Below are 15799 nucleotides of genomic sequence, written 5' to 3'. Positions count from 1 at the left end.
CTTTTGTGCTTTTACCACTCACTGAGACTGACTCGTATTCTGTTTGGTAAGAGTGCATCAAGTGTCAGATTGATTTAGCCTATGATGTGTATTTTGCAAGTGTACCTTACTGAACTCGGTTACTTGTATAGCTCTTGAGAGACAGCTAAACACAAAACGTTCTTGTTTCTATAAAACTGCGACGAGGAGTAGTTCTTATCCAGCTGCAGAATTTCGTACTTTGTGACTGGGAAACCTGGCTTGAGCCCTCGCTCCTCACTTGACCCAGGTGTGTGATATTAAGCATTTCACTTTGCCTCACTTTCCTTGGTTCATAAATGTGGGAGCAGTGCATGAACCGTGCAAAAATATACACCAGCTTTATAAACCAAAATCTTTGCTTATTTGTAGTTCAAAATACCATTTTGTGTCCCCTTGTCTAATATTAATAGTGGACACTTTTGTAGTGCACAACACACACAGGTTTTACTTACGTGTGTCAGCATTGTAGGGTCATTGAGATTTGCCTATGGTTGTGTCCAAACTGGGGTGGCATGGTGAGCAAAAGAACGATGGATTAAACCCAGATCTGTGACTGGGAGAATGAGTGTTTGCATTGTTCAGCACTCCGTCCGTCATCCTTTTGTGTTGCTAAAGTTTCCCTAAGTGGGAAGGGTATGCCCAGATGTGGGTCCCGTGCTCACTGTGCCACTGGATTCAAGCTAGCCTGGCTGATGAAGGGTGATACTCTGAAACTAGTCCCAGGATGCCTGTTTCTGGTCCAGGGAGGACCTGGCCTGGCAGTTTGGGCTGGACTGTTCCTATAAGGAACAGGGTCAAAACTGATTTGCATATGGGTGGGTTCAAGCTGGGGTGGCATGGTGAGCAAAAGAATGATGGATTAAACCTAGATCTGTGACTGGGGGTGAGTGTTTGCATTGTTCAGCACTCCGTCCATCATCTTTTTGTGTTGCATTGAGTGGAAGAGACATTCTTTGCTAAAGTCTTTGGGGGTTTGTGTTTAGAAATGATAAATGTATCAAATGTCATGTAGTGGCCCAGTGTACTGAACTGAAACATTTGCACAAGTTAACAAAATAGACTCCTGGGTTACTTACCATGATCCGGCTGGAGTATAGGGTCTTGCAGACAAGTGCAGACCGGTGAAGAATCTTGGGGCAGCAGTGGCTCGTCTCTCCCTATGGATTTACTGACTTGCCCCTATCTAATAGAGCCATTTTGTGGAGTTTTTGGTCCAAGTATTAACTCAGAGGTCACGTGCGCGTATGGCATGACTCCTTACTGAGAGTCACCTTGTTTGGTCTACTCCGTGGGATGTTTTTTGCTGCTTTTGGCTGTTTGGCTTTACACTGTTTGCTTCTTCAGACACCGTCGCAGGCGTCACAGCATTCATTGCTTTCCCGCCATCTTCCCCGCAGGCCCAGGGATTCGGAGACGCTCTGAGAAGCATGGCGGGATCCAACGCAGGGTTGGAGAAGCAGGGCTGCCACCCCTTCTACGAGTCCATAATCACCAGCCCATTTATCGCCGAGGTAAGTGGAGACGTCATTAGCGCCTTTAGAAGGACTTGCGGGGGCTGTGTGTGGGAGGAGGGGCAGTTGTAAAGAAGTCTGAGCTAATCATCACTTAATAGCTTCCGCTGATTCTGAGGCGATTAAAGCGTCCTCAGATGATGCCATCGCTGCGATGGTATTTGTGTTTCTTGGGTAAGCAGCCAAGTATCTAAACAGCATCTGTGTACAGACAGTAGAACTCATTTCCACCTTCTATGGTGGCATAAAAACGCCACTTATCAGCCGCCCTCTGATTGGTTTTCGCGCAGGATGAAGCGACGTACACCACGTACCGGCACACCGCCCGTGAAAGCTTCGCCGAAGTGCTGCTCAGAACAGGCAAATTAGCGGAAACTAAGAGCGAAGGCGAGAACCTTTTTCCAGCCACGGAAGGTAACGCCGCAAGGCACCCTGAAGCCCACTGGATGGCCTTTCTTTGTTTTGCACAGTCTGCATCGTTCACCAATCCCTCGGTTTTACAACCACACAGATGTGTTTTGGATGCATGCAAAGTAACTATTATGTTTTGCAGTACCCAATTTATGATTTTCCGCATTTGATAAATGACAAAATAATGTGGCGCCCCCGCTTCTAACATCATTTCCAAAGTTAACTGCACTCAATTTTCTTTCAATAAATCCACACTTAGCCCCGGGTCTGAACTGCTCGCGAGGCATTATGAAGTGCCGCGGAAGTAAAAGAAATGAGTCACAAAGCGCAAGGCAACAATTAAATGTAAATGTGTTTGAGTGCGCGCGGGGTTGGCGGCAGTGGCATCGCGAATGCTCGGCACGTAAGAGGGACTCGGGGTTTCTGCGGTAACTGTCGCAGAGAATCGTGGCTCTCTGGCGGAGGCACTGGCTTTTAAAGGAAGAGGCCCGGGATGTAATCTCAGTTTCGCTAAGAGACACGTTGTGCACTGTTAAACAAACCCCCTTTGTCTCAGTTATCTAAACTCTCGGGGGATATTAATTAACAGCGCATCTTGTTATCAAGTACCGAGTCAAACTGAGCATTGGAATTTTAATTAATATTGTCCTGAAGGAAATGGTTAGGGAATAACCCGCCTTTACTGGCACTTTCATTGGAATGTTGTGAGCAGGAGAGCCCGCTGCCTGTAGAAGCCCCTAGCTGGAGCTCTGAAATAGACAGAAAATGGGGGAGTTGCATAGCTCACAAATCCATGTGTTAACACCAGCACTAACCTTGGAAATGGACAGTAATAATAGGTTTTGTCTGTTGCAACCCCTGTCATAACCTGCATGCTAGTAACTAGAGTTGTAGCTCAGCAGACATAGGGACTGGTTTAGATATTGGATATGATGGGGTATAGATTTTGGCGGACAGGATATCCAGCACTGTCGCGATGGAGTAATTCGTCCGCCAAGGTCTAAACCAGGCCCATAGTGTACGTAGTCCTACAGTTGCCAGTAATGCTACGTTGTAGAGAAGCTTTCAATTATAAGGACATAATCGGGTAAGAATAGATTGTCCGCAAGCCCGAAGCTCTTAGGAACCAAGTAAAACAGTTGTTTACTGTCATTTTAGAATAGGATTTTTTTATTTATTTAGCTGTATTAGGTTTATGGTATCAATAACCACTGAGGTGGGCATTAACCGGGGACAGCACCATGGTGCTGTTAAGTGATGTCTACTGCCCAATGTGCACTCATGTTCACCAGTCAGGGCATTAGTTTTCAGTGTGTGGCTTCTCCATCAAAGTTAAGCAGATAATGGAAAGCCTGCAGGACGTGTGCTGACTTCTAATACCTTTGAGACAGAGGCTTCCGTCGATATAACAAGAAATCCCGGCCAAAACCCTTCTGTCCCCACACCATTCGTCCCAGCTTTATTTGTATGATTAATAAAAAGCCATTACAAAAGTTCATTATATTCACATAATAAAAGTACTGTGGTGCAATTTCAATCATATCTATCAGATAAAACATGAGTTCCTAGAAACATAATTAGCTGCCACTTTCGTGGAATCTATTGAGTTCACATTATAAACATTTACAAAAAAACACTTTCAGTTCATGGTTCTAAAATAGAACTGAACCTAAATCTCTATCCTTTCAAAACAAGGCACAGTCATCGTAAAAAAAAAAAAATGTTGATTCCCTGAAAGTGCATTGAGAATATAAAGTGCTCTCCGGTTTGCTACATCTCAGACTCCAACAATGTTTCACTATTATTCTTTGCAGTAGTTATGAGCTGTCCTAAACATGCTTTTTTTCCAGGCAAAAGTCATGAGGTTTACTGAATAACAATTTATGGAGCACACTTTCAAGTCATAATTGCAAGATAAAACCAAACCATAGGCCCTGTCTTATTATGAAGCAGATACATCACAATGCAATCAATGTGAATATTGAATACACTACAGGGCCTTGGGCACTTAAAGTGCAAACCATATTTCTGCGTTTACGAATGCCCTATGTTTTCTTATTGGTCCTCAGACAAACAGATCTCATGCTTTCAACGTTGTGCCAATAACACTGCAATTAAATTTAGCATTTTATAAATATGAATAAAATGATATGTTGTACATTTCATCTCTATTACTAGTGCTCTAAATCTCATGCTTATGACTCTATGCCAGTCACTTTATACATCACAGTTAGGGCTTTATAAATAAGTATTCCTTCTTTTTAATGGAGACTGCTAACGTTCCTTTGCTTGTGAATAACCCTAGGTGCCAGACTGGATTTGTAAATTTCAAACCAGTGCTCTTGTGCACCAGCAGGTGGCACTTTGCAACTCCCTGTCAATACCATTCCTCTCAGAACGTGATGAAGGGAGCTGCGTATAAGCACCACTCATGCACGCTCACATCAGTTCCTTCATTTCCACATCTTCAGATATAGATCTGGAGCTCCACTCCTTATCTTCACTTGCAAAGATAATTTTTCCTTCAGTTTTTCTAGTGTGCAAGGGGCGTCGCCCCCTAAGACTATAGGATGTAAGGCTTGTAGAGACTGTTGCAAACAGATGTCTGTGACAGATCCCCATGAGGTGTGCCTTTGGTGCTTGAGTTCTTGCCCAGCTCCAAGGCCTGTGATGACGACTGTGCTTAGATGAAACCAAAAGCCACTGAGTCTGAGGGGTGAAGCTGTACATAGCGAAGCCCTGGGAAGCTTCACGTATATTCCGTTATAAGTTGAAGTAGACCTGATTCTGGTCCGATGCCTGCTCCCAAAGCTGTTTTTGAGGCCAATTTTTCTTGTGGTCGAATTTTTCAGGTAAGTCAGAGAAGGACTTGGCCCCTTCCCACCGCTCTTCAGGAAGACGGGAGGGCGATTCCATCTCTGTTCCTAATGTACCCCGAGTTTCAGGCCTAATTGGTGTCCTTGCAGCAAGTCAAAGCCTTTTGCAAGGCTATGCTATGCATCTTTGGCATGGTTGAAGACCTGCTCTGGCCCACCTATGTGGCCCCAGGGATCCACAGAGCCCTCCAGTCAGATCACTGTCAGGATGTCCACCCTCAGCGCTACCTGGACCCCTTGATTCATCCTTGGGTTCTGTAGTGGCGTTGGGGGTCAGCACCAAAACCCACACCAGCCTGTCACTCATCAACACAAACACCACCAGCGCCGGAGACTCCAACTCTTCAATCTGTCCTACTTCGAGAGCCGACTTTGTCTCGACCTCAACCAAGGCCGCTTTCAGATTTTGACATGCCACAGCCTATATTGCACCCATCAGACTCATATGCCATCTCACTACTATGTCTGCGCACGTACATTACACCAGCTTTTTGTCTCAGACTCTGATCAGAGCCAGCCATATGGAGATGACAATGGAGGGAACTTGAAGGAACGTAACCCTCATTTTGTTGCTTATGACTGGTACATGAAATTACTGGAGGTCAGTGGATTGGGCGCCTCACCTGACACTGGGTTGGCTTTGCCCCCTAGTCCAAAAACCGAGGATAGTACTATCTTCACTACAATAATTAGAAGGGTGGCTGAAGGTTATGACAAACATTCTCGCAGAGGTCCTACAGACTGGCCAGGTACCGACTGAACCTATTTCACCCTTTAATGAAGGCCTTACTGACCATCTGCTGGGCACTTTGGGATAAGCCATGCTATGTGCTCCCCCCACCACCTGTCACCATAGTCCTGCTCCACGGCACCTAGAGATTCTGACCCAAAATTCAACACTGGAGAACTTGGTGGTACAGGTATCCACCAGTAAAGTAGAACCTAACGCTTTTCTCACTGCTCCCACTAACAGGGAGTTGAAACAAGTGAACACTTGTGGAAAGCATATGTTCTCCTTGGATAGACTTGCCTGAGCTTAGTTAATGCAAGCTTCCTAATGGGGCGCTACACTCATGCATTTTGGGACATGGGTGAGATCTTACCTGTAGGCCCAGAAGACCTATGACCCCCAGTAGCCTAGACCATTAAAGATGGTCGGTAAGCAGCCAAATTTGTCACCTGTTCTGGCCTGGAGACCACAGATTATCTAGGTAGGTCTATGGGAACTGGTGTGGTGCTTCAGTGCCACACATGGGTGATGTCCATGGGACAGTGCCAGCTCCCACTGCCCCCATAACAGGCTTTCTGTCTGGCACACAACAGCCAGGCCATCATTAAAAGCGTTTCTCTCAATATTCTGCCCCATTGCAAATTCAACAACAAGAAAGTGATTGATTCAACGCTTCAATTATTCTGAGCCACTCGCAATTACTTGTGCCACATTCCAGTGGTCCCATTCACACTTTGCCACTGAAACCAAGTTGCACCTGACTTAAGCACCCAAACTAAGGTAACACTGGTCTTGGGTTGCCAGTGTTCCAGTTCAAAGAGGACCTGGCTTGGCAGTGCGGGCTGGACTGTTCATATTGGAGCAGGAGCAAGGCTAATTTGCATATTTCTAGGCCGTATCGGAGGTGGCACTGTGGGCAAAAAATGATGGACAGGAATGTGGCTCAAGTAATTACCATTGGCTGAGGTTAATTCAAGCATCTCACCTGTCACTTTTTTTTAACCTCAACTAGCAACCTCAAAACTTCTTTATTGCACCCTTAGCGACACACAGCTATCCGGTGGTAAGCAGGATCAGCTACTTACTGTAGGGGTGGCAAAACGTCACATCTGACAAATGGGTCCTGCAGATTGACCGACAAGGTTAAGTACGACCATTTCTTTTTGACCCACTACACCAGCCACCTACAGCTGAAGGCCTGCGATGGCTGCCGGAGGACCACTTGTTTGTCTTATGCCAAGAAGTGCAGGTACTTTTGGCTTAATGAGTCATGGAGAGGGTATCGTCATTGGGAATAGTAATTGCGTGTTATTCCCACTTCGTGTGCTAAGAAAGCAAGTAGGCCATCACCACCTTATCCTTGATCTTCATTCCACGCCTTCCTGTTCATAGAAAAATTCAAGATGCTGACCTTCTCTCAGGTTCTGTCTGCCTCGAATCCTGTTGATTAGATGGTGGCTTTCGACCTCCAGTCACACACCCATCATGCAGGCCCTCAGGTGGTCCACAAGCACTTTGTTTTCCGTGCTCCCCTTCGACCACACCAGTGTCCCTTGTTTGTTTGTGAGAATAATGGTGGTGGTGGCTGCAGCACAACTTTGAGGTCAGGGGTTTCCAGTTTTCTCTTCCCTTGATGACTGGTTGTTGAAGGCAGGCTCACCAAAGTCTGTTGTAGACCACTGCCAGATGACTGCAAACCTCCTGACACCACTGCGGTTTTCTATCATGTGCCAAAGTCACACTGACTTGTTCTTAGAGGCTTCCTTTCATTGGAACCATCCTGTACTCATTGCAGTGTCTGGCCTTCCCTCTACCACATCAGGTCCAGGGCATTTGTGCTATGATCCAGACCTTTCAGCCTTGGTCCTGGTTTTGGTGAGAGTGGCTCTGAAGCTTCTTGACCTCATGCATCCAGCGTGTTAGCTATGATATGTAGCATATGGAAGCTCAGCAGTGGAACCTGAAGTCTCAGTTTGCCCAACATCAATGAAAACTCCATCCAAGTTTTGGAGGAGAATTTGAAAGCTCTACAGTGGTGCCTTAATTGCAATTGGACCGGCAGCAGACCCCTCTCTCTGGCTCACTCACTGCTGGGATTGGGAGGTCATCTGAAAGAGGTGGAGTTCAGAGGTATCTGGTTTCCAGTAGAAACCTGTCTCCAAATCAGTCTGTTGGAGTTGCAGGCAATCCGACTGGCTCTCAAAGCTTTTCTACAGTCCATCAAAGGGAGGATGGTTCAGGTTCTTACGGACTTCACCATTGCCATGCTGCACTCTAACAAGCAAGGTGGCTTGTGGGGTCCTGTGCCAGAAGGCAATTCATCTCTACGGCACCTTCTTGGTCGTGCAACACCTGGCTGGGTCTGTGAATGCCATGGCAGACAATCTCAGCTGGCGGCACCTGGCAGATCATGAATGGTGGGTACACCCCGAGGTGGGCTAGGGCATATTTCAACAGTGGGAAGATCTCTGGATAGATAATTTTGACATCGTTGAGAACGCACAATGTGAACACATTTGTGCCTCGGGATTACACTCCTGTCCCACTTATTTGGTATTTAGTATTCCAACATCCCCTACTCTTCCCCCTGCCCATTGATCAGTGTGATGGCAGGGTGAGTAGGGGATTTAAGGAGTCAAAGCCTGAGGAGTTGGCCATGACACTTTGCCAGGTGTAAATGAATGTTATGGTTCCCAATGCTTCCTTTCCCAATCTGCCACTTATTTGTGAACTCGGAAGGTCTACTTCTCTCCTTACATAGCACCTTTGGCTTCTGTTCTTCATTCCTGAGTGCTTCGGTTGTCTCCTGACATCTCCTATTGGAATGTGCACTACATGTTTTACTTAAAATAGTCCGTTTTACTCTGGGTTGCTCTCCCAGCAGCCCCAGTCTTGTGCTGTTGGCCCTGTTGAGCCCCCTCTCCAACTAAGCAATCAATTGGAAAAAGCAAAGGGATGGTTTTCAATGGATTGTGTCCTTTCCACACCCTCAATAAAAAACAGTAACTTGTTTTGTCTGTAAACCAGTGTAATTATACCTAATTTTCCCAAACACCACACTGTTCCTCACATTTATCATGCCCAACAGCACCAGAAGATCTCCCTGTCCTCACACTGAAGATGATGCCTACCACTTGGTATTTGAAATTATTGAAACCGACCTTAATGGGACCTGCCTACCCTCTGGTGTTCCCAGGACATATGATTCGGCAGAGGTGCATGGAATCGCTCAATATACTGCTGTGACTCTAGACATAAATTCTACGTGCATATTAAGCATCCTGCATAAGTCATTCACACTTCTTACCTGGAAGGTCACCGATTCCTAAGTAGCACAGTAAATTGACAAATTAGGAGAAAGTAGTGACCTGAAAGGCTCGGGAGTAGAGGAAAAACCCAAGAAAATCTGCAACTGTGTTGACTATTAGAAGCCTTGGAACCAACTCAGCAAGATTATTTGTTATGTAGCTCTGTCAAATTAATTTGATTGTTTATATCGACATAGCAGTTTATAATCTAAAAACGAGAGTACTTAATCTACACTTTTCTGAGTCAACCCTGCAAATTGTCACTTTCTGATTTAAGATATCGAACAAATATCAACCACCCGTATGTGCTGTAGAAACCCTGCTCCTTTGAGGTCAAATCAGTGTAGACAGTACACATTCAAAGCAAAGTGCCAATTTACTTTGTAAACAACAACAAATATACTGCTATACATGCTTTTACATGAACCAGTGACTCCAACCTCAACTTAATTTATATCATTGTTATGTCTGGCTGGCGAAAGCTTTAGCTGTTTATAGAACTTACTCCGACCATCTATACACACAGATAAGCACGATTCAGCCCACTCAGTCACTGGTTCTCGTTAGTCATTCATATGTTGGTTAGCCTACATTACAGATATTGTTTGTTGTACCTGTCACTCATTTGACAGACTTTTTCCTTGTTTACAGACATGCATCCATTTAATTGGAACAGTAGACTGATAAATGGTGCATCGTCCTCTTAATCCTTCTTCCCCCATATTCCACTTCCACTCATTCTCATTTTGTCTAGATCTACCTGTTGTCTGTCTTTGATCTCTTTACTGTCCCTCTATTGTTGCTTTTCCTCCGGGTCCCACTCATTAGGTCCTTAATGTTCCAGAAACACCTGCTCATCCCCCTTTAGCCACCCGCCGCCTCCCGCCCGCATGTGAACTGCTTAGTGTTTCACTCATAGCCCGTATGCAAGGTTCAGGGAGTTTTGCCAGTAGGAAATAAAAAAATATTGTGCTGTTTTCTCTGGTCAAAAATGACACAGACCCATCCTCAGTCACGTGATGCTGAAATCATAGCACAGCCAGTTGCCATGGCGTTTGAATAGCTACTATTTCAGTACTGTGCATCTTTCTTGCTTGATAAAACATAAAATCCACATTGATGCATAAATGGCGACTCGCTTTAAGACTCCGTTGCAAAAGCAACCCAAAAATCCAGTCATATAAAGGTTGAAAGGAGGCTCTGCCATCCCTTTCTGCAGACAAGACCTTCTAAGAAAAGCTAGATCTCAAGATCTGTAAAATACAACCATTTTATTTTTGAGACCGCGTGAGAGAGGTGACCTAGGAACTCACTAAAATGTACGTAAGCTGACATACGCATTGTATGGTTAGGAAGAACAACATTCATCACAGTGCATGAACCAAGAGTAGGCAAGGGGACACATATAGATATATGTGATGAGGGACAAGAAAACACAGTCTCACTCTTTGAGTTGCAAGCAAGTGTCACAGACAAGAATCTGTGTCATTATGGTGGTCAGTTCGACATTAACAACTATAACTGGACAAACAAACATACCACTTTTCAAATGGGAGACCGCACTTTTCACCCGCCCCTAAGGAACTTGTTCTGCTTACCCTGCCCCTTTGGCTGTAATCCTCCTGTACACTTTGGACCCACATCTGCAATGGATGGCAGGTGTTGGGTGAGTGTTGGAAACTTGTACTGTGATGCCCGTGCTTGGGAATCTTGCACTACTGATGTTTATGTGGCTCTGTTCTGTAAATGAGGGACGCCTGCACTGCTCATGCCCATGTGGTACCTGTCTTCTGTCTACAGAATCTGTACACTTAAGCTGACCCACCTATGCGTGCTGGCTCCTTCATCCATTCATGCAGTCGCTCATCCATCAACTCATCCCACCATTGGCTCATCTGAATGTGACTCTGTCACCCATCGGCACACACAGCTCACCGCCAATCAATGAAGAAGCACTGTCACTTAGAGGAAAAGCCAAAAAAGCAATCTTCATTAACATTTCTGCCCCTGAATAGCCTCACTTGTCTGCTGTAACGTCAAGGCTTTCCTTTTAGTAAGGCTGAGCAGCAGTTTCATTTTTTGCGTCTCGTGGTCATTACTATTTGAATGTGAAGATTAGCCCTCAGTTACTCAATGGCAGATTGAAACTGTCACTCGCAGTGGTCGTTAATCTGATCTGCCCCAATCCTGACGTTACTCTACTATTGTTTACTAAAAGGTGAATTTAGCTGCTCAGAGCTGCTGTTTGGAGAGACATATTTAGTCTGTGATAAGGAACATGCGTCCAGAGTAAGACAGCAGACCGAACAGTGGTGTATAACAGCAGTTTTTGTGCTTCACTTTTGTTTCTACTTGTGTTTTTTAATAAGAAGAAAATCAAGCGTATTAGTGTAGAAAATTGTTGCATTTTTCCATTGTACATCGCAAAAAAATCTGACTTATGCAAATTTGTTATACAGTGCACACCTTTAAAACACATAAAAATCTAATGAAGACTTGTTTTTCGTTTATTTCACAAAGTGCATGTGCTTTTTCTTGAATTTTGTTCATTAAAATTTTGCCAGTCCAGTTTGCCTTTATATAGGTGTTCCTGTGAATGTAAATACAGGATTTTTATACAATGTTATCAGAAAACTACAATGAGTGCACACCACTTATGCAGACTTGAAATTAAGTCAAAAAATCAATAGCTGATGAAACCTGCCCAAAACATTTCAATGACTCTCAATAGACTGCGGGATAGTAGAGTACTTTGTCTTTCTCTTGTGGGGCTTAAATACCTGCAGGCGTTGTGCCCAAGTACACACTGACCAGGAAATTCAGACCAGTGGAAACAATGAACAAAAACTGTAGATCATGAAATAGACAGAGCATCAGAGGCTTATTGAGAAGAGCTAGGTAGGGATGACTGTGTCTCCGAAAAAATATAGATACATGAGCAGGGCAAGTAGCCCTCCTAAGATCCATGGATGCCAATTCCCCAAAATGGTAGGGGTAGCCAAAGTGACAATAGATACCCTTTGACCTTAATGTTGTCTCAGGAAATGACATCATACGACCTTTGAATCTTCCTAGCCAGTGGTGTCACATGACCTTTATCCTGACAACATCACAATAATTAACACTGGTGAAGTTCCATAATAATTGCATGATTAAAATAAGAAAAAAATGTCCATTTTTGGAAACCACCTATGTAAAAGTGGGGATATAACATGTTAAGGGAACAGTTACCTGAATTATAGTAAGGAATTGAAGTGATTCTGATGTGTTCGAGTGGAGACTGGAGCTTTCTCCCGGACAATTTTGAAAATAATGGGCTCCAATAGTGCATTTCAAGTCCCCCTTTCATGAAATGCCATGCTATTGAAATCTGACAGTCCCAATGAGTTGACCCAATTGTTTTTATAATGTTTTATGTTTGCCCCATATTAAAAAAAAAATACCTCCATTGCTAGGGACAGCATTTTGCTATGGGGGCCCCTTTTACCGAAGCATGACATGCAACATGCCGGTGCCAGAATTTTGCTAATACTTCTGCCCATGTACTATGTGGGGCCCCTATGTAATAAATTATGTCTGGTATGTTGAGGATCACATATTGTCATTGATGACCCTCTAAAACATGCCATGTTGCCCTCCCAGATCCCAAGAATTTGCTCCAGTGTGCCAGCATCAGCAATTTGCCACAGGTGTTAACTATGCCAAGAATTTTCTCCAGTATGCCAACGCTGACATTTTTCCATGGGCGCCCAATTCCAAAACTGACATATAGTGTGGGCAGGGCTAGCATTTTGCTATGGGTATTCCATATGCAAGTATTGCCTCCAGTATGCCAGTGCCAGCATTTCGCCAGTGGTGCTTCTTTAAACCAAGAAGCATGCCAGGTCCGACATCAGACTTGCAAGCATAACACATTCGCACTTATGCTTACTTACTTTCACTTACACTCATTCACTCACAATGTCTTGCTCACTCATTTACTCACAATGTCTTGCTCACTCATTTACTCACATTGTCTTTGGCACTCATTGCTCTACTTCATTTTCACTCAGTCTCCTGCACTCACTCTTACCCTGACTCAGTCATTCACTCTTACTTATATTTACTCACTCACACCGACACACACAGTCCCAAATACAAACATAAATGCTCACACATATACACACTCTTTCAAATTCACTCTTACCCACATGAAGTCACACAACATACATTTAAAGACATTTTATTTTTCTTACTTTAAACGCTAGTGAAGGTCCGTTCCAGATCCTGCTGCTCCACATTTTTACTACTACTCACTATTAGTGTCATGAAAACGAGGTTGGAGAAATGGGGGATACTCCTATGCTCTTGGCACTGATTTCGCCACCTCTGATGCCAGAGGTACCAAAGGCAGTGCCAGGGGTCACAAGGGGCAAGCCGGGGTCACAGCTACGCCCCCTGGCGACCCCTAAATAACATCCATGCTAAGGGCTCTCCACAACACTTGCAACATATAATTCCTATTATCGAACCAGTTTCTGTAGAGCTGGATTCTTCACAGTGTCCTTAATTCTTCTGTCCAGGTATCCCATTGAGGCATTTCCACAGAGGCTATGAGCTAGAGGGGCTGCTTACAGTAGGCCTGAAAATGCTGCTGGGATGCAGCTTTGAAGTGTACTTAGCCCCTATAGTTGTGAAAGATTTAACTATATTTTGCACAGTTTATAACTTTTTTGATGGATTAACTCCCCATCCAACGGACCAGGTCAATTTCACTCACACCCATGTTGCATTAGTGGGGCGTATTTCATGTTGCTTTGGCTGCTGTTGGCTTCCCTTTAGATCTTGTTAATGGTCATGCCAGACAAAAAGAGGAGTATCATAGAACTGTTGTCTGATTAAAATGAGGTTCTGCTATTTACCTCCAAGATGGGTGAGCCTGACTGAGATATGGATTGGCCAAAAATAAGGTTGTCACCAGAGGAGATGACTCCATCATTGATGACAAGTCTTGAACCGAGAAACAAAGGTCTGCGAGTAGTTTAGTCACCTGACTTCAGAGCAGAAAGCCACCTAGGCAGTGTAGGATATGCTGAGATTCGCATAGCTTGCCATTGTTGTTGGGAGAAAGCTATGGAGGAGAGGGAGACATCGGGAGGGGATCACTGCTTGGGCAACTACAAAGGAAAACAAAGAACCTGCTTGTAGGTAGCAATATTTTGTGCCCACACCAGCCTGCGTCTGCTTGTGCACAATACACAACCCTTCTTTTTAAAGTAATATTTCACATGATAAATGTCAGATACCAGACAATTGGTGATAGTTGTGTATCCATAAATAGTGAATTTATGTCCAATAATTAATTTTATAGCAGTTTGGATTTTTTCAACATGAATGCTGCAATATACCAACAACAATCCGTCACCAGTGTGAGTTGTTCACTACTTGTACTGTGATGTATTACGATAACATAATCATCTTACGTCATGTGCATTAGTCATTGATAACATTAATTGGTATACAAATTTAGAGTAATTGGAGATACAAATGGGCATCAGTCCCATATATTTCTAAAAGGACAGATTGTCGGCGAAGGGTTCGAATGGGGATCTGGAGCGGGGAGTGGAGAGGGTCTCCGCGCAGGTCTGACTATGTTACCAATATCTGGAAATTGCGGTTGTGCCCTCTATCAGGGGGCTTGTGTCTAAGTGAGAGCACTTTCTCTGCAAGGATGGGTGCGACTAGGCTACAATCAAGTTCCTGATGGGATGCCATTTGAATTCAGGAACGTATTGGACAACGGGGGGCTATGATAATATCGAACTATGTTGGGGTAGTATTCAGGCATTTGTGTGTTGAAGCCGGGGCTAGGGGTGGTCACTCCACGGCTGTGGTAGGACTTCATAACATGGTAGTTGGGGATTAGGCTGTTGTCCTGGCAGCATCTACAGTACAGATCTACAGTATGGTTTGTTGTGCTTGTTTTACTGTTTATCTGGGGTGGGTATTGGGGGTCTGGGGTGTTTGGTTGATGACGTTTATCAATATTTGAAGTTCGCTTCAGCAGTGCAGGCTTATAGGCGTGATGGGCCATGTGCACTCTCCTTGTCTTCCCACGGTTGGGGGGGAGGTATGGGGTGGAGATCCAGAGGGAGGGATGGCTAAGTATCAGTATGGGTCGACAGATTAATATGTTGACATGGAATGTCAGGGGGTTGAAGAGGTACACCATGCGCTACAGGGTACACTCCTTTCTGAGGAGACATAAGATTCATATCGCCTGTCTTCATGAAACGCACATGACTGAGGAGGAAGCACAAAAACTATCCAAGAAATGGCGGAGTCAGATGTTCTCATCCCCCTTCCCCTCTTATGCAAGGGGCGTGACCATATGGGTGGCTCAGGGGGTCCCATTCACCCACGTGTACAGTGACGTAGATTTCGATGGTAGATATGTTCTCGTAGAGGGCATGTTAGATGGATCACCCATCATTATCCTTAACACTTATGCGCCCAACACAGATGAACCCTCCTTTTATGTCAGAATAGCAGAGATCTTGGGGAAGGGTGTTTATGGGCCTATTGTGTGGGCTGGGGACTATAACTGTATATTGAATGGGGAACTGGACCGTCTTCCCCCGTGGCTGGGGACTAAACCTTTGATGATGAAATCTCTCATGGAAGTTATGAGTAATTTAGGATTATGGGATGGATGGAGGGAGCTGCACCCGGAGGGCAGGGAGTACACTAGTCACTCAAAAACACATAACACATATAGTCGGCTGGATCGGTTTCTCCTGGGCGGATTGAGCAGCTTGCAGGTCCTGGGGGTCAGACATTTGGATAGGTTCTTATTTGATCACACACCAGTGCTGATGCAACTGCAGTGGGCGGCTGACAGAGAGTTGAGGATATGAGACTTAGCACCCTTTAGGGACATGGAAAATCTGATGTCCTTGGAGG

At 44.6% G+C, this 15799-nt stretch overlaps 1 protein-coding gene across 2 annotated transcripts in view; it reads left to right on the top strand.

Moving 5' to 3' along the window:
* The window catches only part of NBAS (NBAS subunit of NRZ tethering complex), a 1762396-nt gene that overhangs the window by 781921 nt on the left and 964676 nt on the right, over positions 1-15799 (top strand). For both annotated transcript variants that reach the window (XM_069235962.1, XM_069235961.1), the window contains exons 37-38: positions 1419-1532; positions 1823-1946. In XM_069235962.1, coding sequence (XP_069092063.1) covers positions 1419-1532; positions 1823-1946 — 238 coding nt within the window. The remainder of the gene's footprint in view (positions 1-1418; positions 1533-1822; positions 1947-15799) is intronic.

Source organism: Pleurodeles waltl, chromosome 5, assembly GCF_031143425.1.
Source record: "Pleurodeles waltl isolate 20211129_DDA chromosome 5, aPleWal1.hap1.20221129, whole genome shotgun sequence".
NCBI lineage: Eukaryota > Metazoa > Chordata > Amphibia > Caudata > Salamandridae > Pleurodeles > Pleurodeles waltl.
The sequence above is the reverse complement of the archived record's forward strand: the minus strand, read 5'-3'. Positions and strand labels throughout refer to the sequence as shown.